Source organism: Narcine bancroftii, chromosome 1 (assembly GCF_036971445.1).
Source record: "Narcine bancroftii isolate sNarBan1 chromosome 1, sNarBan1.hap1, whole genome shotgun sequence".
Taxonomy (NCBI): Eukaryota; Metazoa; Chordata; class Chondrichthyes; order Torpediniformes; family Narcinidae; genus Narcine; species Narcine bancroftii.
This window is the reverse complement of record NC_091469.1, coordinates 126320929-126345467: the sequence shown is the minus strand read 5'-3', so window position 1 is coordinate 126345467 and position 24539 is coordinate 126320929. Positions and strand designations below refer to the sequence as shown.

At 43.7% G+C, this 24539-nt stretch overlaps 1 protein-coding gene and 1 long non-coding RNA gene across 4 annotated transcripts in view; one reads left to right on the top strand and one right to left on the bottom strand.

Moving 5' to 3' along the window:
- The window catches only part of thbs4a (thrombospondin 4a), a 156146-nt gene that overhangs the window by 12850 nt on the left and 118757 nt on the right, over window positions 1–24539 (bottom strand). For 2 of the 3 annotated variants that reach the window (XM_069938527.1, XM_069938525.1), the window contains exons 16-20: window positions 20818–21011; window positions 17071–17249; window positions 6715–6763; window positions 3857–4053; window positions 1315–1487 (exon numbers count right to left, since the gene is read on the bottom strand). In XM_069938527.1, the coding sequence (XP_069794628.1) occupies window positions 1315–1487; window positions 3857–4053; window positions 6715–6763; window positions 17071–17249; window positions 20818–21011 (792 nt within the window). Of the gene's footprint in view, window positions 1–1310; window positions 1488–3856; window positions 4054–6714; window positions 6764–17070; window positions 17250–20817; window positions 21012–24539 lie in introns of those variants that run through there. The other variant, XM_069938535.1, reaches the window with a different exon arrangement.
- Window positions 1–24539, top strand: part of LOC138763793 (uncharacterized) — a 39271-nt gene that overhangs the window by 8818 nt on the left and 5914 nt on the right. Inside the window, exon 2 of the long non-coding RNA XR_011357817.1 lies at window positions 3528–3665. This is a non-coding gene — a long non-coding RNA (uncharacterized lncRNA). The remainder of the gene's footprint in view (window positions 1–3527; window positions 3666–24539) is intronic.

Sequence of the window (24539 nt, the reverse complement as noted above, 5' to 3'; positions counted from 1 at the left end):
TGAGATATTATTTGGTCTTTTAGTTAATAAAAGCCTTGGTTTGAATCAACAAGTCTTTGGTTCTTTCAAAACGCTCTACAAGGGTTAAATCTTGAGCGAGAGCGGTGTAGAGTGCGTCGAAAGAACCAAAGACTTGTTGATCCAAACCAAGGCTTTTATTAACTAAAAGACTGGAGAATATCACATGTTGGTCGACCAGTCCAGAATGACCTGGTCTGGCTATCCTTTAAGACCTGCCAGTAGGTGTGGCTACGCTCTCAGCCAATCACAGTCATCCTACACTACAACCTGTACATATACACATTGGTGATAGAATCTGTACTATCACAGCAGTATGTGATATCATTGCAACAATTCTTATTTGCAGGTGAAAGTGGCTGTTCAAGTGTGGTCAAAATTATTCAAATTTATCAGCAGGAAACTTGGGCATAGAAATAGATTTTATTCAACCGATCATTTGTTCTGTAATTCTGGGCTGACAGAATGATTAACGTGTGAAGAGAACCTGCAGATACAGATAAGGGGGAAGGAGGGGTAAGATCCTGGAGGGTCACATGATTTCTCTGGCAGGAACCTGATTGGAAGTCACCTCACCTGCCAATCAAGGCTCAGGCTGCCCACAGATAAGCATGCACATGGCTATTGGCTCACTTCACCACTGGCTCCCTTAATCACCTTCCATACTTTGGCCATACCTGAGCCGACCTCTCCAGCCAGCTGCTGTATAAAGTCCAACACATGGAGCAGCTGATTCTCTTTTCCCTGAGGATCGAACCCTAGCTGCACTCCAGGTGGTGAGTTATGGGTGATGCTGGAGAGTTCATTACCATTGTCAGGAGTGCCCCATTATAGGGTGGGGAGCTATACTTGGTGCATGCTCATGAGTGTGTTGTCATTTATTCCCATCTACTGTAGTGCCTTGCCTGATGGTTATCTAGGCATGGTGGGTACTATTACGGATTGTAGCATATATCAGTTGATTAGTTGTGTATACTGTGTGTGAACTGTGTGCGATCTGTGTGTATGTGAGTGAATGCGAATCCTGATGTAGAATCCCCTGTCCGTGAATAAAGATTATTTCTTTGTTCAGACTTGTTACTTCTCAGACCTGCTGAACTTGTTCCTCACATCACAGGTCATGCAATGAGACAGGACATGAGAAATGTTTTATTTTCTCATGCATAGCTGAATTCGTCTGCTTGCTATAGCTGGAGCAGATTCTAAATATTTTGATTTTGGGTGTACATCTAGTTTTATCATGAAAGCAAGCGCTGGCTGTGTCAAATTTATAAAGGTTAATAATTCCTACTTTACCTTATATAGCCAATTTGGGGCCTATGCTGTAAAAACCAACGGTAAGAGACCTTGTCCTTCCAACCAACATCCCTGGGATCTTTCCACAGTAGTCGGACCTGATCTGTGGTGTCTCCAGTGTGCCATAGAGCATTTCGCAGATGTTCACCCGGTCCGGTGTTTGACTTGACTGCCTACAGAACCAATTATAGCAAATTACAGGTATCATTGCTTCAATAGCAGAACAATAAAGTGCTACTCTTAAATGCTGTGGACTTCTGCAGTAACTATGCATGCATATTTTCCATTGTGTTTTATAATTCAGAATTATAAATTCTGAAAAGGTGAGGCCTGACATTTTACAGTTCCAGGGCACCATTTGAGCTAAAATAATTTTGGATTCTGGAGTTCAATTTGACTTGATTATTGATTAAAGATGATATCTAATGATTTATTTGGGACATTATTTCAGGCAGGTATCTTGCTGTCAGGAGGGTTTGCTTTACAATCCTTAAGGCCAATCATCCAGATATTATAGCAGATGACATAAGAGATGAGCTTTAAGAAATATTTGTAAAGGAAAAGAAAGAGAGGGAGAGGTTTTCGAAGAATATTTGAGAGTTAAGATCTCTGACCATTGGAGGCCCACCTACCAGTAGTCGAGTATTTAAGTTTTGGGCTGATTAAGAGAGCAGTATTAGAGCTACAAAAAATATATGGAAGGCTTGTAGGGCTGAAAGAAATGATAGCAATAAGGAGAAACAAAATCATATTGAATTTGGAAAACCGGGTGACTTGTTTAAACAAGAGTCAGTGTCACTTGCCCGCTATCTGGCAAGTGAACTAGCACTCAAAATGGCAGACTAGCGTGGAACGCCCGTGCATACTAATGGCCTTTACGGGCTAGAGACTGCACGGTGGGAGCCACGGCCAATCAAAGACCAGCTCACCAGTGATGTCACATCTGCCCACAGTGGTGGGAAAAATCGGACCCAGCGGCGGGATGCTGGGTCTATAAAAGCAGGGCAGAGGGAGATCAATAAATCAGTCTTGACTTCACTTACACCCGTGAGTGTGTCGTTCTTCTCTTGCTCTGCTCTAGCGCCTCGCTACAAATGTGAACATTTCTGTGATGGGTGAGAGATTGGACGGAGACAGCAAAGTCTTAGTTGAGGTCAGATTTTCAGAGTGCAGAAGGAGGGAGGCGAGGAAGAACTGGAATGAGTGATGACAAAGGCCAATGTGAAATCCTGGCAGCAGCTGAGCTGAGTCAAGTAGGAAGACGTGGGATGGAATGCATGGGTCATCTCATTCCAGGGAGAAATAGGAAATGAATATTTAGTTCAACCATAGGCAAGTACTAGGGCAGGGTTCCTCATGCCCAAGAAATGAAATTTCAGGTGGGCAATGAAAATGTGGGTCTAGGGGTGCAACATCTTGCTGGGACAAATTTCTGCTGGTCTATTGCTTGATATCACAGAGGACACCTGACAATTTGCATGTCATGGAGATACCAGAAGTAATCTGTGTTTTCATCTGATAATTCTAAGGGTTAATTTATGGACAGAGCACAGAGCTGAGGACAATCCTTGGAGATGAGAACGCTGAGAGGTAAAAGACATTTGTGTGGCTCTTTGGCTAGGATTGAATCAAGGAGAAAGGATCCACTTTAGATGAGTTCTTCCCAGCCCTCGAGACTAGCGTTGATCTTCTCCAAAGAAAATTAAAAAGAATATGAATTTGTGATCCGTGGAGTGTGTGACACTTTTCAGCAATCCAATATTTTTCTTTGCTATCTTATCTTTTTCTTGCTTTTCTATACTGTTCTTCATCTATTTATTTATTTATTTATTGGGGTCCTTTTTGCGGGGAGGGTGGGGGTTGGGAGGACTGGCCATCATGAAGTAAATATTGAGTGTATTTTTGTACTTGTATATTTAATTTTGCAATTGACTCCATGTTTGGTTAAAAACTTTTAAATAATTTTTTTTAAAAAAGGAGAAAGGACCAGCCTCAAATAACCATATATAACCATATAACCATTTACAGAGCGGAAACGGGCCATGTTGGCCTTTCGAGTCCGCACTGGTTCACTGATTTTGTGCGCCCTCTTCAAGCATTGGTCTTGGTAGATCCGCACCAGTTCACTGATTTTGTGCGCCCTCTTCAAGCATTGGTTTCAGTAGATCTTCATTCAATAACGATGATATCCACTAATTTTTTTTCTTCCTCAGATATATGTTGGATAAAACTTACCAAGTTTGGTTTGATGGAGAGATGTCAGAAGAGGATGGTGTGATGGCCTTAAGTGGACGAGGAAGGAGAGACAGCACCACAATCACACAGGATGTAAACCAACGCCTCTAGGAGAGGTACTTGGTAGAGATCAGAGAGGAGGGGTAATTTTGGCAGGTGTATGGATTAATTGAGCTAGGTTTTGTGGCGGTGGGCAGTGAAGAAAGACGTGCTGATTCTCCAGGTGGAGAATACTATTAATACTGTATCTAACAAACATGAATCTCCATGAGCAAAGTGAGATCAGTGACCTTGGTGGCCTGTGTACCTTGAGCTGGATACCTGGCTCGGCTACTGCTCGGAATGGGGTAGCTTGCCAGTAGGTCTGCTCTGTCTGCTTCCACATCACCACGTAGAAGCTGGAACTGTCCTGATATCCAAATATAAAACCAGCGTAATCATCATCAGTCATGGTGTTGACATGGAATGTGCCCTCAAAGTCCACTCCATTAAAGGCAGTATAGCCTGTCAGGGAATAAGATCCAATTGTCAGTCTGCTGACCACCTTTTTCTTTACAACAAGCTGTCAATGTAAATGCCCAACTTAATGCTGTAAACTAAATAGCTTTTAGAACATCACAGGACAGAAAACAGACCCTTCGACCCATCTAGTCTGTGCCAAACTATTATTCTGCCTCTTCCCACTGACCTGCCCCCAGTCCATATCCCTCCCATCCATTTATTTAAACAAAATTTTCTTAAATGTTAAAAATGAGCCCACATTCACCACCTCAGCTGGCAGCTCGTTCCACACTCCCACAACTCCCTAAACTTTCCCCCTTTCACCCTTAATCCATGTCCTTTGGACATGGTCTATGTGCATTACTCTATCTATACCTTTCATAATTTTTTATACCTCTATCAAACCTCCCTTCATTCTTCTATGCTCCAGGTAACCTGTTTAACCTTTTCCTGTACCTCGTCCCAGCAATATCCCAGTAAATCTACTGCAGTCCTTGGGGTGTGGATGTTCCCACAATGCTGTTGGTGAGGGAGATCCAGGAGTTTGATCTAGCTATGGTGAAGGGGCAGCTTGCCTAACATCTGATCTTGATGAGAACAATACCTGCAAGATCTATGGCTGGCTCTACCAACATTAATGGAGCTGGGGGAATTGTGCTGACATTTGGGGACACTTTGAGATGTGTTCCAGGAGCTGGTTTAAACACAGCTATTCCCCTTCCCATCTTATTCTGAAAGAACCAAATCTTTAGAAGACTTTGAATGTTGTAATTTAGAGGAACATGTGAAGCAACCAAGGGAATTTCTTGAAAGTTTTAAAGAAGGCAGGAGTCAAAATTAGCTCAAAGTCCAGATAGGGAAATCAGGTTGGGTACCCAAGTGACAGCGATCGATTGGAAAGGGTAGAAATGAAGCCATACAGAAATGTCCTTTACCAGTACACATAATGGGTTTAAGATCCTTCCTTGGATTTAGTGTGATATTGTAGGGATCCCATGGAAGGATTTCCTGAAAAGGGTGATCCTTCATATGAACTGACTGAGAAAAGAAAGTCCTGGGAATAGACGTTTAGCTCAATGTTATTGCAGCATCAATGACTTGGGTTCAAATCCAGCATTGTCTGTAAAGAGTTTGTATGTTCTCCCTGTGACTTTCTGGGTTTCCTTCAGGATCTCTGATTTTCTCCCAAAGGCGTACAGACGGATGTTGGTAGCTGATTGGTCATATGGGTGTAGTTGGGTGGTGAGGTCTCGTGGGCTGGAAAGGTCTGTTACCATACTATATTTCTAATGTAACATTAAATAAAATACACACTCAGTCAGACAATGAGTTGGTTGGCATTCCAACAGGCATCTGGACTGCGAGGTGTGGAGCCAGAAATAAAACATTGTCTTGAGGTGGCAGTCACCTTGGAAAATTTATCAGCAAAAACAATATGGGAAGGTGAGACCACTAGTATATGGTTCAAGGGTCCTGGGTATATGAGAGACATTTATTGACAGTCTTTTGGGCAGTTCAACATTACACTTGTATGATGGGACTGAACCCCATCCATATCAGATCTGGTATAAGATGACAATGTCTTTAAGATGGGAGTGTCAGTCAATATACGATTGCACAATAGGCCATGTATTTACAAGGAAAAAATATAAAGTAAAAAGGCTCTTTCTTTCTTAGCAGAAAGTTTGTTATAAAAAGGTCACTGTTTCACAGAAAAATTAATGTTCCATGGCAGGGGAACAGTCCATTTTAAAAGTTAAAAATTTTTTTTTGAGTCCTCTAGTGCTAAAACAGGAAAAATGAGGTCAGGATGTGGAGTAGTGGTGGTTACAATAGGGAGAATAGGAGTGCAATTTGTATTAAAGCTACTTTCCACTTGGTCAGCTAAGCTGGCAGAATTGGCAGCTGCCTTGTATGTAGTAACTCATCAGGAAATTGGGTGCCTCCTGTTAACATTTACTTGAATTCTCTGTATGTCTGCAACTATATGACTGAGTACCTACCCATGCGGGAGGCAAGGGAATCCGTAGCAGCAATAGATAGGCTGCTTCAGACTACACTGGAAAAAGCAAAATTAAATCTGCGGCAGTAAAGTATCTTGAAGGTGACGGCCCATTCAGAAGCTGAGAAATACTACCCGAAGAATGGGAAAGCGGGTCTGATGGCTTAACCAGGGAGTTGAATGGGAACTAGAAGACACAGGTCCAGATTTGGAATTGGTTTTGGAGGGGAAGATGCTCAGAAATTATTCAAATGGAAGTAAAAGAGTATCAGGAAGCTTACTCACGGAGGAAATCCACTGGAACTAACAGGTGTGGGAAAATACAAAAGAGGAGTAATGAACTGAGAGCCATAGATCTTGAGAGTGGCAGGTAGAAAACGGTCTCCAGCACTGAGCAGCTGAGCTGGTATACTGGCAGAAGGAGGTGGTTTTAAGAACCAAGGGTAGTAAAGAACAGAGTGCCAAGGAGGGGGATGGATAAATTTGTTGACAAGCATTGTAGCACAAACACTGGAATCAGTCAGCATTAAATCTATGTGGTTTACCATCTCTTGGCGTAAACAACTGGAATATGCATTCTTGTCTCCTTATAGTTATTATACTATAAGTGAGATTATTGATACAATGTAAAGATGCTGAATGCTTTGGAGGACTCTACATACCTACTGCCAGGCCAGGGTCACTGTTCATTGTCTGCACAATTTCCATTCCCTGAAATGAATCAATTGATTAGTGATGAAGCAACAATGAAATATACGACACATTTAATGTTGTACAATATTGCAGGGCATTTTACAGGCATTACAAATTTCAGGTTTAGGGTTATGTGAGATGAAGCAATCAATGGGCTGACCAGGAAGATTGATTTTAATTGACCAATGAAAGGAGTGCTGAGAGTTAAAGAGATTTAGAGAGGAAACTACAGGATTGTATTTTACCCTTCTGGATCTCTCCTCTGCTCCACCTCTGGGGATGTGTGAGTGATAAACATCCATTACAAGTCTATCAACTCCCACAACTGTGGTGACAATACTTTATCTGTCTCTTCTTCCTGTAAGCACTTTATTCCATTCTCTAGTCCCTCTGCCACCACTGTATATGCTTTAGACACAGAGGTGTCCCTGAAATGCCTTCCTTTTTCCTGAACCTTGACTTCCTCTCTCCAGAACTGACAAAGCCCTTGGATGCATCACACCTATTTCCCACACTCCTGCTCCCACCCCCTCTCCTCCTGCATAGAGCAAAGTCGAAAACATCTGATCTGCAGCTTCCACCTTCCAGCCCCTGCATTCAACACAGCATTTTTAATAATTTCCACAAGATTCCACAACCAGGTGCATATTCTCCTCCTCTTCTCTTTCAACATTTCAAACAGTTCCCTTCCCAGGTCTGTTTGTCCATCCTCACCACCCATCTCTCTTCCCAGCACCTTTTGCCGGACAACCTGGGGAGATGTAAGGCATGTCCTTTTGCTTCTTCCCTTTCCACTATTCAGGGGTCAAATAGGATTTTCAAGAGTAGCTTGCACTTTTGCCAATCTAGTGCACTGCGTTCATGTGTCGACAATGGGGTTTCCTCCCTACTGGAGAAATAAAAGGCAGATTGGGCAGCCACTTGCACAAGTCCTTGCCTTCAGTTGTAGGGTGACTTGGTGCTCCTCATTGTCTTCCATTGTATATTCCCAGCCTATTCCCTCTGACTTGTCTGTAGCCTCCTGCACTGTTTTTAACAATGTTCAGCAGTACTTCAGCTTTTCTCTGAGGTTGTAGCGGCCTTCCACAATCTGCATTTAATCCAACAACAGATAATGTGCCTTTACCATCTGAACAGGGTCTGGCCATTTCAGCTGTAAAGTTTTCCCCTCAGTTTTCCTCTATGCATTAGTACAGCCTGTTGTGAACTTCCATAGTCCCCCTGCAGTTCATATCTAGTCACATGCCTTTGTCTGCATTCCTACTCTCTCAATTTCCCATCATGACTTTGGATCTAATTTTTTTTCCAAGTGTCCAAACCAACCAGATGACGTGTACAACATAGCTCCATGGCCACCCTGACCTCACTATTTGTTCTATCCATCCCTTTTCCCAGCAAATTCAAACAAAATTACTTTCTTTCTTTCCACTTTTGATGAAGGGTCTTCTAGAACTATACAACACAGAAAGAGGCTTTGGCCCATCCAGTCTGTGCTCCTGCTCTACTCACTGTACACCTATGGCTGTGTGGCTTGATACAACAACACCATCCATAAATTTGCTGGTGATACCATGATAGTGGATTGTATAAAGGAAGGGGATGAGCCAGCATATAGGATGGAAATTGAAAACTTGGCTGAATGATGCACCAACAACAACCTTGCACTTGTGAATCGTGGTGGAATGTGATTAAACTAGTACCACTGTGAGAAGTTGTGGAATGTGATTAGATTAGCACTTGAGAACAGTTAGTTAACAGTTAGTGGACCCCTTGTGTATCAGAATCTTCAAGGACAATGAATTCTGGTTTAAACTGACAAAACGACTTAGGGTAACTTGCAGTCACTACTGCACTTGCTTAATTAGAATATAAATATTAACCTGGACGCCCCCAATGACAAGGCTGCCTGATTAACATAACATGCGATGTATGAACAAGGAGGAACCCTGTAGAATCAGGGAGGATGGGAAGAGAAATGGGAAGGCTGTGAAATGTTGGGGTTCCAATTGGAAGGAGCTGTAAGGGGAGGTGTCTTTGCTAAGTGCAGAATTGTACAAAAGAGTGATGATTTGAAATCTCCAGTGTGTCTTGGGACTAAGAGACACCCGGGTCTGCAGACCTGAAATAAAAAATAATTTGTTCTCCAAGACTCTGTCTCCTGAGTAGTGATTGTGAACACGTTGTATTTCACAAACTTGGGGGCTCGTCCGGGATCGTAACTCCCACCGCTTGGTGACTGGCTATTAAAGGACGAGAAGGTGCACCCCACTGATTTCAGAGGTCTCTGATTTCCTTGCTTGCCATCAGTGGTTTGAGTGAGTGATATCCGGACAGGAAACTCTGGAGAACAGAGGGAACTCCGGCAGGAGGGGTAGTTCAGTTGGGAGTCTCTCGTACTCTGGACCCGGGTAAGAAAATTGACTATTACTTGGGTGACTGGGGATAGTTTGTCAGCGGTTTGTGGTCTGACAGGAAAAGAAAATGAGTAATCAGTGTGTGGTGATATATAATTACACCACTAGGTCACCAGGGGTCATCCCGGTGACCTTGTATATAAAGCAGTCCAGAGCTACCGTCTAGCCTTCCAGGTTCATCTTGCAGAGAGACAAGACCTCTTAGTGTACATATTAGTTTATTAAAGCTGTCTTATCCTCGCACTGCTGGTGTGGTTATTGGCAGTACACAGTGTACCAGAACTGATGAGTCCCGGGAGAAGGAGGGACCCCGGAATGAGGGTCCCAGAACTGACAAACCGGCAGATAGTCCATTGGGGTGAATGTTAGGAAACTGAGAGTGGGGGAAAACAAAAGAGAAAAACAAAGAAACTTATTACAAGTGGCCTCAGACCCTAATTATGGGATCCTCAGTTTGGTGGCCACGACTGGGGTCGGATGAAGATTCGATATGCCAAAAATTAAATGTTTTTGTGAATTTGAGGTCTCCTTTTGATCAGGAAGAATCAGATTATGCTGCATGTTGGATCTGAGTAGCTGAACTGTTTAAGGACTCAATGGGAGGTGGAAAGGCAATTGCACCCCCTTAGGACCACCTAGACCACCTGCCTCTGCCATACGACAGCCAGGGGTGATGCTCTCCCCGATGAACGCCAACAAGCAAGTATGTTGAATGAGGTGGTTGAGGCACCCACCCCGGAACCAGAGGGAGCAGAATGGGAAGGTCCCAACAGTCAGGAAGAACTCAAAAGAAAGAGGAGGGGTGAGGTTGAGATATTGAAAGATGATATAAAATCGTTCCCCTTGGCAAAGAGAGAGGAGATGGCACATCAAACCTACAGATGTTTCCTCTTTGGGAAGTTCCGATAGGGAACAGGACTTTGGGATTTGTGAATGTTCCCCTCACCAGTGTGGAAACTTCAAGAAGGAGATGAAAAGTCTCTTGGAAGACTCCCAGGCTTAGCAAAACAATTCGACCAATTCCTGGGATCTAATACCTACACTTGGGATGAGATGCAGTCGATAATTGGGACCTTGTTTACTGCGGAAGAGAGGCAGATGATCCGACAGGCAGGAATGAAAATTTGGGAGAGGGAACATCCTCCCGGGGACCAACAGGGTGCTGCGGCAGAAACTAAATTCCCTATTTTCCAACCGAACTGGGACAAGTAACAGGAGGAGGGGAGAAGGAACTTGTGGGATTTGAGGAATTTAATAGTAAAAGGGATAAGAGAATCGGTGCCGAAGGGCCAAAATTTCGAGCAGGCGAAGGATGAGGCTCCAGCGGCTTTCCTGCAGAGGTTATGGAGGAACATGCAACAATATTTGGGTGTAAATCCAGAGGCAGGGCAGCAACTCCTTTGAGCAAACTTTGTGGCAAAATCCTGGCCCGATATTAAAAGGAAACTGGAGAAAATGGAGGACTGGAATGAGAAGTCTCTGGATCAGTTGTTAAGAGAGGCACAGAAGGTATCTGTCCAGAGGGATGATGTTAAGAGAAGCACAGAAGGTATACGTCCGGAGGGATGATGAGAAACAGAAGGGAAAGGTGAGAATGATGATGCAGGCGGTGGAGCAAGTGGTCGAAAAGACGTGGGAACGTGAGAGACAGATAGCCCCGAGGGAAGGAAGGGGCACAGAGAGAGAGAGGAGGAGGAAGAAGAGAGCAGGAAAGAGGGGGAGCTTGGAAGACGGGACCCCTGAGGTGTTACTACTGTAATGAGGAAGGACATCGGAAGCGAGAATGCCTGAAGCAGAGAAGGGAGATTCGATCTTATGCTCTGATGGAGGATGAGGAATAGGGGTGTCAGGGGTTCCCCTCCTTGGGGTCAATTGGATATCAACAGGAACCCATGGTAAACCTGAAATTAGAACCCCAAGAAGAAGAAGTAGTATTTATGGTAGACTCAGGAGCAGAGATCCAGTATGATTCAAGTCCGACGAGACATGTCGGTGGAGAAAGAAAACATTAAAATATCGGGAGTAGGTGGGAGAGTCATGGAAACACCTCTGTTCAAGGGAATATGCGTAAAGTACAAGGACAGGGAGGCAGTCGAGGATCTGATTCTGGTTCCCCAAGCCGGGGTGAATTTGATGGGACAGGACCTGCAGATCTGACTGGGAGTAGCAACCACCCCAGTAGGAGGACGCATAATGGTGCGGCTGTACCCATTGCAGGAAGAGGTTATCCGGAACATTGAGAACAGTGTCTGGGCCAGAGAAGGGAACGGGGGGGGGGGGGGGGGACGGGGGGACGACGACTACAGATAACCCCACTCAAAATAACCCTAAAGGAGGGGTTCTGTCCGGTGTGGGTGAGACAGTATCCCATTTCTGTGAAGGGACGAAGTCATTGAAAATTTGCTGTGGGATGGAGTGCTAGAAAGCTGCATGTCCCCCTATAATACCCCAGTCCTCCCTGTACGGAAAGCGGATGGGACTTTCTGCTTGGTCCAGGACCTTCAAGAGTTAAACAAGATTGTCCAGACCTGACACCCTGTGGTCCCAAACCCCTATACCATACTGAATGAAATTTCCCCAGATCACGAGTGGTTCAGTGTGGTAGATTTGAAAGGTGCCTTTTGGAGTTGCCCCTTGGATGAGGATAGTAAAGTATCTGGGACATTTGATTAGCCAGGGGAGAAGGAGGATCAGACCTAAATGAATTGCTGGCATCGCCAGTCTGCCTATGTCTAAAAATCAGAAGGAGATAAGGAAGTTCCTCGGATTAATTGGGTATTGCCGATTGTGGATAGATAAATACGTACAGAAAGTACAATTTTTATAGCCACGGCTATACTGGTTGAAGAAAGTCAAAAATTTATCTTCAGAGGAAGTCTGGTTGTGTTCACTCCCCACGCAGTTAGAACAATCCTGACTCAGAAGTCCCATAGATGGTTGACAGACTCGAGAATTCTGAAGTATGAGGCAATCTTGATAGAAAAAGATGACCTAACCATTGTTACAGATAAAAGCCTGAACTGTTCCCATTTCCTATACTCAGCAAAAGAAGATAAGGAACTAGAGGACTCAGGACATGACTGCAGTGAGGTGGTAGAGCTGCAGACAAAAAGTCGAGACGACCTGGAAGAGGAGCCCCTCTCGGAAGAACACCGGTGGTTCATAGACAGCTCGTCAAGTTGTATGGATGGGAAGAGATACAGTGTATATGCCATCGTCGATGGGGTCACCGGAACAGAAGTGGAGGCCGGGCGTCTGTCCGGGAGTTGGTCCGCTCAGTCCTGCAAGCTGTATGCCCTGATGAGAGCCTTGGAACAGTTGGAGGGTACCATATACACGGATTCAAGATACGCTTTCAGAGTGGTACACATGTTCGGGAAGATCTGGAAGGAGCAGAGGATGATTACAGCAAGAGGAAAATAATTAGCCCACGAACAACTAATTGAGAAGACTCTGAAAGCATTTCTTAAACCAGAAAGAGCTGCTATAGTACATGTGCCGGGGCACCAGAAGGGAAGCTCACCAGAAGCCCGAGGGAATCGGATGGCTGACGAAGTGGCCCGGCAGGTGGCGCGATCAGGAACAGTGCACATGATGACATTGATACCCCTCAGAGAAGGGCTGAAGAAGGTGCCTATCTTTTCCCTCTCGGTCGAGGAACAAATGGAAAAGATGGGAGCGAAGGAGACAGATGATGGAAGATGGTGGCTCCCAGATGAGAGACAATTGTTGAATAAGGAGATCACCAGACAACTACTGGAAGAATTACATTCACGATCACACTGGGGGGTCAAGTGCTGTGTGATGCCTTTTTACGAACATATGCTTGCAGAGGAGTCTACATCCAAGTGAAACAAACAGTGGCTCGCTGTGTGATTTGCTTAAAGGTAAACAGAAAAATCAGGAGGACCATGCCTGGGGGAGGGCAGCCACTGGTGATCCGGCCATTCTAAAGAATACAAGTGGATTTAATCGAACTCCCTAAGGTCCAGCAATGGAGGTTCTTACTGCTAATAGTGGACCACTTCACCAGGTGGGTGGAGGCGTTCCCCACCGCCAATGCCATGGCACAGGTAGTGGCGAAGATAATCTTGAAACAAATAGTTCCCGGTATGGTCCACAGTTTGATCTGCGAAGCTCTAGGAGGAGAACGGAAACTGCATACCCTTTGGCATCCGCAGAGCTCGGGAAGAGTGGAGTGAATGAATGCGACTCTAAAGATCCAGATTATGAAGCTGAGGGAGGAGACTAGACTGCCCTGGACCAAGTGCCTACCAATTGCTCTCCTCAGAATCCAGATGGCCCTTAGGCTGGATATCAGGGTATCCCCTTACGAAATGCTATTTGGACTTCCCTTCATGGGGCAGGTTGAGGGCATACCAAAGCTATGCTGATGTATTTTTAAGGAACTATTTACTGGCAGTTTCCCATTCACTTGCAGATCTAAAGACCAAGGGTTTGCTGGCACAGGACCCTCCCCTCGATTTCCCCATCCATCCCGTGAATGCTGGAGATTGGGTCCTAATAAAGTCGTGGAAGGAGGAGAAACTCTAACCCCAGTGGACTGGCCTATACCTGGTGCTGTTGACCATGGAAACTGCTGTCCGGACAAAAGGGGTGGACCCATGCTTCAAGAATAAAATGCCCGGTGGACCCATCAGGGGAGGGGAAGGAGGAGGAGTGAGAGATCAGAGGACTTACTGTTGTTTGAAGGACTAAAATGAGACTTTTGTGTTTTGTATATTCAATTTTACTTTTGTGTGTTATGGTGCAGTATGCTGAACTCAAGAATTATTTTATCTCCCTGTGTACGAATTATGCTAGACACCAGAGGCAGGCAGATTGCTAGGTTTGCGCAGTGATCCCTCATCATGGGAAGTCTGAGGTTCCCCTAATGGTAGTTCCCCTCTCCCTGGAGGAAATTATGGATATCTTGCGCTATAATCCGGGGGAAGTGGAAGTAGTGGTAGTGGAGTTCTCGGAGGTACCTTTTGGGGGGTGGTTCCTGAGACCAAAACCTAAGGATTCAACTAGGATAGGGCCCGGTCTGCGACTTTCCTTTGAGGCGGAAAGGGAGAATGCCACCTGCTTCTGCAATTTGAATTGCAGTGCCCCATTCCAAGTGGGAAACTTGTTTTGCCAATATAACATCACTGCCACAAAATATACCCTTCCACAGCCTGTAAATGGAACCTATTGGGTGTGTGGTGACCAAGCATACCCATGGCTACCTGGGGAGGGGAACTCCCGGGGTTCTCCCTGCCGCCGGAGCAGAAGGGGTGGAGCAGGTGTTGTTACTTGGCATATTTGACTCCCCATGTTCGCATTTTAGACCGGGTGCCTGCGTCCTTTCTCCCGCTCCAGTGCCGTAAGGGTAAGGTGATCGAGGTTGACAGGCTACTCTGGACCCTTTTTCCCGTTTATGGGACTGCGAGAGCTGGTACAGAGATATGGAAGTTAGCCGCGGTCCTAGAGGAACTGGTGAATAACACAGACTTAGCGTTAGGGGAGATTCAGTCCCAGGTGCAGGCCATTACTATGGAGATGATTGCTATCTGACTGACAGCCCTCCAAAATTGCATGGCCCTAGATTTTATATTGGCAGAGAAGGGAGGCACCTGTGCCTTGATTGGAAGGGCACGTATATTCCTGATGCCTCTGCCAATATCTTGGATCTGGCCTCTCACATAAGTGAGCACAGAGAGAAGATCTGAGCGGCAGGAAATCGGTACAGGAAGGAGACTGGTTGGGGAGAGTGGACATGAAATGATTGGGGTCTAAAAGGCTGGGGACAATGGCTGATCCACCTTGCTATTTACAGCCTAATTATCCTGGTGGGTCTGGTTGTCAGATTGGCAGTTATAAGATGTATCATCACAAGATTAATTTCCTCTGTGACTGGCCCACAGCAAATGGTACTAAGGCCTGTAGGGGATGAGCAGCAAGAATTTAAACATGCTCCAACAGTTTGAGAGAAGCAGAAGAGACCACCAAAGCTATGCTGATGTAGTTTAATCAAATATACATGGTAAAAGAAAAAGGGTGGATTGTGAATAGTGGTGGAATGTGATAAAACTAGCACCACTGTGAGAAGTTGTGGAATGTGATTAGATTAGCACTTGAGAACAGTTAGTTAACAGTTAGTGGATCTCTTGTGTATCAGAATCTTCAAGGACAATGAATTCTGGTTTAAACTGGCAAAACGACCTAGGGTAACTTGCAGTCACTACTGCACTTGCTTAATTAGAATAGTTAATTTTTCTTAACTATCAAAATTGATCCCACATTCACAATGTCAGCTGGCAGCTCATTCCACACCCTCATCATTCTCTGAATGAAGAAATTCCCCTTGTGTTCCCTTTAAACATTTCACCCTTTCACCATGTCTCTAGGTTCAGCACAAGCTAGAAGGGCTGAAGGGGCCTGTTTCTGTGCTGTGGTGTTCCACGGTTCTTGGAGCCTAATGTCTAAAAACCAGTGGAAGGACAAAGAAAGCTGAGAATCTGCCAGAACTTATAATTGGAGAATAGCAGGGACATCAGAAGGTTTTAGAGCTGGAAAAAAAAAGTTACAGAACCAGGGAGAGAAACTATTTGAATACAAGAATTTTAAAAATAGTTACCAGATCACTGTAGTTCAGAGGCACAGAGAGGGTGGGTGATTGACATAGCTGCAGAGTTTTAAACATGTTTAAATATATTAATGATGTAAAACGGGGTCCAGGTGACCGTTCATCGATACAGCACGAAGATAACAAAAAGATAAAAGAGTTAAACAAGAAACTTTGAAGATGCTGTGATTATAATTTAATGTACAAAAGTGCTGGAGAAACTCAGCAGGTTATGCAGCCTCCAGAGGAAGCAAAGATCTATAACCAATGTTCTGGGCCTGAGTCCCTCATCAAGATATGAGCAGAAAGCTGGCAAGTGCTTGCATTAAAAAAAGATAGGGGGAGGATGGAAGAAGGGACGGGGGAAGGAGCACAGGCCAACAAGTCTATGGGTGGGAGGGCAGATGATTTAAAACAAATCTGAGAAATGAGGACGGAATGGAGCTGTAGGAAAGAGTGTGTGAGAGAGACAGAGGAGGAGTCCTAACACGATGGGGTAGGGGCAAGGAGAACTGGAGGAAAGGAGATAGAGGAATCGAGAGAGATAGAGGTCTAATGGAGGTCGATGTTAATACCATCTCATTGGGCAGTTCCCAGATGGAATATTAGGTGTTGTTCTTCCAATTTCTAGATAGCCTTGATTTGGCAGAGCACGGAGCCATAAACAAACTTGTCAGTGTGGGAATGGGGTGTGGAATTGAAATGGTTGCCACTGGGAGCACTCTGTTATTGCAGAAGGCAGAGCGAAGGGTTCAACAAAATGATCTCCCAAGTCTATGTCCAGTCTCTCCAATGTAGAGCAAAGAAAAAGAAACCTAGCGTTTTGGGCTTGAGCCCTTCTATTGCTTCATTTTGACGGACCGTTTTTGGCCCCAAATAATAGTGAGAGGAGGAGGTATGGTTACTAATGTAGCTTTTCCTGTGATCACAGGGGTAGGTATTGAGGGGGTGATGATTGGAAAGGGATGAGTGGATGATGGAGTTAAGAAGGGAGGAGAGGATCACATTGGAGGGGGCAGAAATTGTTTTATGTTTTGCATTAACACAGTGGGTTCATGAAAGTAAATTATCCTGGGGCAAGCCAAATGAGGAGAAATAGGATAAAATGGAAGCCATTAAAAGGAATAGAGAGAGATCACAAGAGTCAAGATTAATGGGGAAAATTCTGCACTTGAGAGAGGCAGAAAGTATAGGGGTGGGGGGGTGGGGGGGGAAATTCCGCCTTAAGCTTCAGATAGCTGAATGCTTTATGACATTGTAGCAAACTTAAATAACATCATGAACATTGCTGTAATTCTAACCTGGTTAAGAACCACCCAGTTTGGATCAATTTGTGCATCCCCTTCAGGATCAAGGACAACCGTCTGGTATGCTCTGAAATCCGTTAATGTCACCTCTGCATTCTCAGGACAAACGTCTATTCTATCAATGATGGTATCTTGATCAAAATCTCCTTCACAAATATCTCCAACTCCATCAACTAAGTATGACAAGTAAAGTTTTGTTATTGCAAAATACACTTACAATTTTTCATAAGGCACGATCATTCATATCAACAGTTTGTAATTGTCAATAACTATCAAAACAAGGTGTAGAAAGAAGCTAAGAACAAAAAGCTGTGATTTGAACATCTATTGAATTGTATCGCTATTTCTCAAGCTGAGTTGGGCAGGTGTTCACGAGCAATTTATTATTACACTGAAAACTAGAAATTAAATACTTTCTATTCTAATCGTGTCAGATGTTCCTTGTAACTTAAATGAGCACAATCCAAGTAACAGGGTCATCAAGTAAAACACGAAGGTCTGCAGACTCCAAAGTTGAGATTAAAAACATAACTCTGGAGAAACTCAACAGGTCAAACAGTGTACTTTATGGAACAAAGATAAAGACACAGAACCAATGTTTTGCCCTTCATCAAGGTATGGACAAAATGTCATTGTATGAAGATAGATGTCAACTAACATCAAGTGTGACGATCAGGAGTATCCCATTTCACCAGTTTCTACAACCTTCAAGAGCTTTGGCTGACCAAACCACATCTATCTCTGGACCTTATGCCACAGAGCATCTCTGCTTGGCATATTCATTGGCTGCTGCTTGTAACCAGGGTAAGGTTGGGGGAAATCCCACCTCAGCCCCTTACTCACACAAGCCTGCTCTGACATGAGCATGTTTGGGTTTTACAAAAGAGTTATGAATATATAAACCGCCCATTGTCTGCTCTGAAACAATTGGATCATCCTTAATCCACCTGGTTCATAAATCTGGCATACTAATCTGGTCAGTCACGTGACTCCAGACACATAACAATGGTTGACTCTTAACTGCCCCCACTACGTTGAGTGGGTGGGGGAAAACTTGCGTAACGTAACAGCCACATACGATAAACTTTAGATGTTTGAGAGCCACAAGACATAATTTTTTTTACCCTAACATGCAAATTTTGTTACAAGAATTTTATATAACTATAAAGAAATACATGTATGTATTAATATTTATTAATGTATGTAGTTTTAAAACTGCTGATTTGTATTAGTTTCAATATTCAAAAAGGAAACACACTGTAAACGCGTGTATCAATTTTTAGGATAAAGTTTAGGGTCTTGATTATTACATGGATACTACTTTTGACCGCAGTAAGTACCTACTTCATTTGGGGAATTGGGAGCTCAGATGGTTGGGACTGGGAAGTAAGTCTACATTCGGGCATCATGAGATTGGATGGGTGGGTGGGTGGCCAGGACCGCCAGGACCGAGTGGTAAGTATTATGGGGTCCCTTTTCATTTTAATGGGACTGTCACTTAGCAAATCAAGCTGCAAGCCCTACAGAGCTGTGGAATGGCAACAGATTGGTGCAGCATGTACCAACTTCGCTATTTTTGAAGAGAAGACAAGAAATATTCCAGGGATATAGGTGGGGAGAATCATGTGGCCAACATCATTAAGTAACGGCACATTGTGTGATCAGGGTCCATTTCAAAGAAGCAGCAGCTCTCTGAAGGAACACTCTGCTGGAGTGGCTTTTTGTGGTAATGGACAATCTGTTTTTCCTTGTCAGGAGATGTTTTGATCCCCACCAAGGCCAAGGGAAAGGTAATTTTTGAAGGGGAATTAGTGTAACACACCGTGATCAAAAGGAAAGGTCATTTTGAAGGGGAATTATTGAATCTCACTGTGACTAAAGGAAAGGTCATTTCAACCCGTATTTGGAAGCAGAGGAAGCATTGGATTTGGATTGTGACCAACGTGATGGTCATTTTGGACTGACCTGCCTCTGGGTTCTGGAAGTATTGTGAAAGTCACTCATTTTGGTTCCCCTAGAAAAGGAAAAGGGGAGTTGTGAGCACCACTTGCCTGAAATGACATTCGCTCTGGATGTAACTCGTCAAGGTTTTGCAAGTTTGCAGCAGTCTGTCTCTCAGTCTCTCCCACTTCATTCATAACCACTTCCTTGCCTCAGTTTACGAGTCTTTGTGTCAACACTGGAATTTCTAAGACTGACTTTGGAGTAACTTTCTGGAATTGTACCTAAGCTGTAATGGTTTGGGTATCACACACACAATTAAGTATATTCGCACATAGTTGTGGGGTTAAGTTTTGATAAATTGGATGTAATATTATTAGTAATTAATAATAAAACTAATATTTAAAAATATCACTGTCTTGGTGAATTTCTATTGCTACTGGTCTGTGACGTAACGCAAGTTTGAGTTCAACGCGTCGGTAGCTTGGATGGCTGGGACAGGGTAGTAAGTCCACGTTTGAGGTGTTGGGAGCTCAGATGGGCAGGCGGCTGGGGCCTACATGAGAGTCCACTGTCAGGGCGTTGGGAGTTCAGATGGGTGTGCATTCGGGGTGTTGGGAGCTCCGGTAAGCGGGTAGCTGGGGCCAAAAATAGAGGGATTGACTTTTACATGGTATCGACTGTGAAATGTGTATATATTGTATATGCTTGTGTAATAGTTGATCTTATGTAATTGTCGACTCCTCCCCACACTTTTCTGGCCAAAAGAGAGTGTGATTTCCGTGCGACTGGTGCAAAAGTCAACTGCCTACCCATCTAAGTTCCCGAAGACCCAACCGCGAATCCTCACCTCAGCCACCTGACTATCCGAGCTCCCAAAGGCCTGACCGCGGACCCTCACGTCAGCCGCCCACCTATCTGAGCTTCCGATGATCTGACTGCAGACTCTCATCTAGGCTCCAGCTGCCTGCTCATCCAAGTTCCTTGATGCCCTGTATGTGGACTTACCACCCCTTCCTGGCAATCCGACCTCCCGATGCCTTGAACCAGCGGGTACTTACCACGACTTAAAGTATGCCCCATGTAAGAAGACAACACCCCCTCCCAAGATATGAGCCGAAAAATCAGTCCAAAAATCTTGACTTACCTGAGTATATACTGTATATATACCAAATATTTTCAATTGCGAGACACGCCCACTAAAACTACCATTGTGAGCACCAGCTTGCACGATTCCTGTCTCAGCCAACGTATTTCCACGAGCCACACATTATATGTCAAAGAACTGTATGTGGCTCACATGCCACAGTTTGTACACCCCTTATCTTTACATTTACATTTAAGTTTGTAGAAATTTAATCTGCTCGAGTCTGTCTGGTCTAGGTGTAAAGGACAGACAAAAACTGTATAATGGAGTTTTTAATGAGTTTTCTACTTTGCTTTCATGGCACAGTGAGAAAATTAATAGCATTATATATCTGGATGTTTTTATTGTGGTTAAGGTAGATGGTGCTCATAACATTGCAAAATGTCTCTGGACTGTTGGATATAGACTGGTGTGCCAATGAGCTTTTATAAGTTCCGTTCTTGTAGCCATGCAGAGCCTACATACTCCCAGTTATCATCCTCCTGCCCTGGATTGGCCACCAATCTACAATGAGCTTTTATAAGTTCCGTTCTTGTAGCCGCGCAGAGCCTACATACTCCCAGTTATCATCCTCCTGCCCTGGATTGGCCACCAGTCTACAATGAGCTTTTATAAGTTCCGTTCTTGTAGCCGCGCAGAGCCTACATACTCACAGTTATCATCCTCCTGCCCCGGATTGGCCACCAGTCTACAATTATCTGGGCCAGGGGGGAAAACATCTGGAATTCCGTCATTATCGTCGTCTTCATCGCACTCATCTCCAAGCCCATCCTTATCGGTGTCAAGTTGGGAGCTGTTAATGATGGTGGGACAGTTATCGTTGCTGTCTTGGTGCCCATCTCCATCACTGTCAAAGGAAAACAATATATTGAAACATTAGCAGCATTTGAGCTTCTTTTTCAGTATTCATGCTTTGAAATCTGGCTGGAGCTATGCCCAAATAGCTGCTGTATATGTTCCCTACTATGCACCTCATGGCACCCATCACATTTATAATACTGAAAATAAACTAAAGATCCTTCTTGCAAGCTCATACACCTGCAAACACATATCCATGCACAGATACACTCAGAGACACCCCTTTGGTTCTATGAAATAATACATTTTGCCCATGAAAACCTTGGCTATGGGGCTATGCACAAAACATTACCGTATATTAATGAAAGCATTGCACATGTGAGACTTTGTGATCACCCAATTAAAATGACCTGATTAGGGTAGTGCAACACTGTTACAGTGTTAGTGTTTGTACGTACTCTCATCTGCATGGGAGCTCCAGTTTCCTCCCACTGTTCAAAACGTACTGCGGGGGTTGGGGGGGGGGGGGTGGGGGGGGGGGTGGGGAAGGTCAGTTGGGTGTAATTGGTAGTACAGGCTCATGGGCTGAAAGGGCCTGTATGTATCTCTAAAAATGTGCATCTGTTGAAATGTTTAGCAAGATTTTTCAACAGGTTGAATAATTTCCACTTTATTTAAGGAAGTTGCACAAGGAAAGGAAAATATGGCTGTCTTTGTGGTTTTAAAAGTTGTTAGATGCTTTTGCTTCATGTTCTGACCACTCTGTAGCCAAACAAAATATTTATACCAGTGGGTTTTGAATCAGTCCCATTGATTATATGACATATTTAGTGGAGTAATTTTCCATCACAAAAAGTTTACAAACTTGGGTTTGTACAGTACATAGTTCCTCTACAGCCAAATGCAAAGGAAGAATTCCCACCAAGAAGTGCCCAGCAATAAGTCCCTCAAGAAGGACACTCAGATATTTAAAAATGATTCAAAAGGAACTCGAGAGTTCCTAATTATAATATCAGCCTAAATGAAATGTCACATCTTACAAATTCTCCTCTCAGTTTTAATGGGACATCTGTGTCAAACTTCTTCACCGATTTGTAAATGTATCCAGTAAAAATGCTGTTGATAAAAATGATCAATTGGAGGGGAGTTTAGCATCCAGATGGGCTCCAAATTTCCATGGGGATTTTCCAGATATATCACTGACTGATCAGTGGAATTTCTAGGGAAGGAATGTTGTGATGTTTACAACCAAGAGGTCCCGCAATCTGCCGCTGAACATGTAGCAGTAGATCATGGTGCACACAAAGACATTTTCTTTTTCTATTGGACTTGACCTGATAACATTATCTCAGTACCATTTATTCTTCTTTAAATAATCAATCTTTAAAATTTAAGAAATGTAAGAGGGAGAATCCTGGGAATTATAAACCAGTGAGTCTTACATCAGTGGTGGGCAAACTATTGGTGAGGATTCTTAAGGACAAGATTTACGAGCACTTAGAGAAGCATGGTCTTCTCAGGGATGGTCATCATGGTTTTGTGAGGGGCCATTTGTGCCTTACAAGCCTCGCTGAGTTTTTCGAGTAGGTACAAAGGAAGGTAAAGTGGTGGATGTGGTATACATGAGTTTTAGTAAGGCATTTTACTACATACCCCAATGTAGGCTCATTCAGGAACCTTGGCTGCTTGGATTTGAAATTGGTTTGCTTGCAGAAAGCAGATGGTAGTACAGGTGCCTAACCTTTTATCCGGGACTGCACACCTGCCGTTGTTTGGAATCTTCTGGATTTCGGAATCATTTTAAAATGGCAGTGTTTCAAAATCATGCAAAATCACACAAAACAGGGGGAGTGGGGTGTTAAATGAATTTAGCTAATGGTACATAATTAATACAGCCTTGCAACCAAGGAATTTTACGCTCAGTGAAGAGCAACTACAAGGACTTTTTTCCTGAACTGCGCGCTCAATGCAGTCAACAAAGGAGAATGCATCAAAGATTTCTTCAAAACTTTCACTCTTGAGACCATAATATCATTAACATGCTTTTTTTTATTTTAAGGTAAAAATTCAAAATAAAACTGGCTCAGACATCGCAGACTTCTCAAACAGTGCAATGCAGTAAATGCATATACACCTCAAACATCACTTCAGAATGAAAGACTTCTTCCAGTGCCACCTGTTTCATTAAGAGGTTTCTATCTAAGCAGTCTCTCTTGAATTGAATAAACAGCCACAATCTCATTCTCACTGACAAATGAACGTTGTTCCATCTCATCAATTAACTGATCGCACATTTTAACCATAATCATCAATGGGCATTTTTTCATCTGTGCGCACAATAACTTTGCCTTCTTCACTACTCTCCTCATGCTTATCAACACCATTTCAGCATATTCCCCTTCACTCAAGGAAGGTACAACATTGTCAATGTTCAGCACTTCTTCGATGTTGGCTGCCTCTAATGTGTTTACATTTTCTGCTGCAAAACTTTTGGTGTAGGCAATGAGGTTAGCGATCAAACACGAAAACCTTCAAAGTCTTCACCTGTAGGCTCATTTTCATTGAACATTGTTGACGGCCAAAGTCTATGCCAAGCATGTTTTAATGTTACATTTCTCCATGCATTAACAAGTACTTAAATTGCACCCTTAAGAGTGAAAGTTTTCAAGAAGTCCTTTGTTGACTGCATTGAGCGCGCAGTTCAGAAAAAAAGTCCTTGTAGTTGCTCTTCACTAGTGTAAAATTCCTTGGTTGTAAGGCTGTATTAATGATGTAGCATTAGGGGGAAGGTAAATGCCAAACACATTATTTCTCCCAAGAACTTCAGCAGGGGGATGCGTGGAGCGATTGCCAAGGAGTTTTTCAGTTTTCTTCCAGACCCACCTCCATACAATGTGCACGTGCAACCGGTATGAAGTGGTTACTGAACCAATCAGTAGAAATTTCTCGTGTTACCCATACTTTCCTAAAGGCATATTAATGCACAATTCACCTTGTTACACCTTTAATGCAGCGAGGATGTTGGCTTCTTTCAAGCACTGCTAACCTTAACCTGTGTGTGCCTGCAACGTTTGCGCACCCAAGAACAGTCACCCTGTCCTTGGCATCCTTGAAACCTGATGGTGCTTTTCCATCTACAGTTGTTACTGTCTTTCTAGGAAGGTAACGCCAGTAGAGAGCTGACTCAACTGCATTGTAAATTTACTCTGGACTAAGGTTTTGATCATGTATCATTTCAGCAAATGTATCAATGTAACATTCAGTTGCATCATAATCTGCAGAAGTTTTCTCACCACGGATTTTAAGATATTTTATTCTGTGACCATATAACCATTGACAGCACAGAAACAGGCCAGATTGGCCCTACAAGTCCGTGCCATCTAGTCAACCATGTGAATATTTGCACTCACCCTCAACATAGAAACATAGAAACATAGAAGATAGGAGCAGGAGTAGGTCATTCAACCCTTCGAGCCTGCTCCGCCATTCAATGAGATCATGACTGATCTTAAAGTTCAGTACCCCGTCCCCGCCTTCTCTCTGTAACCCCTAATCCCCTTATACTGAAGAAATAGAT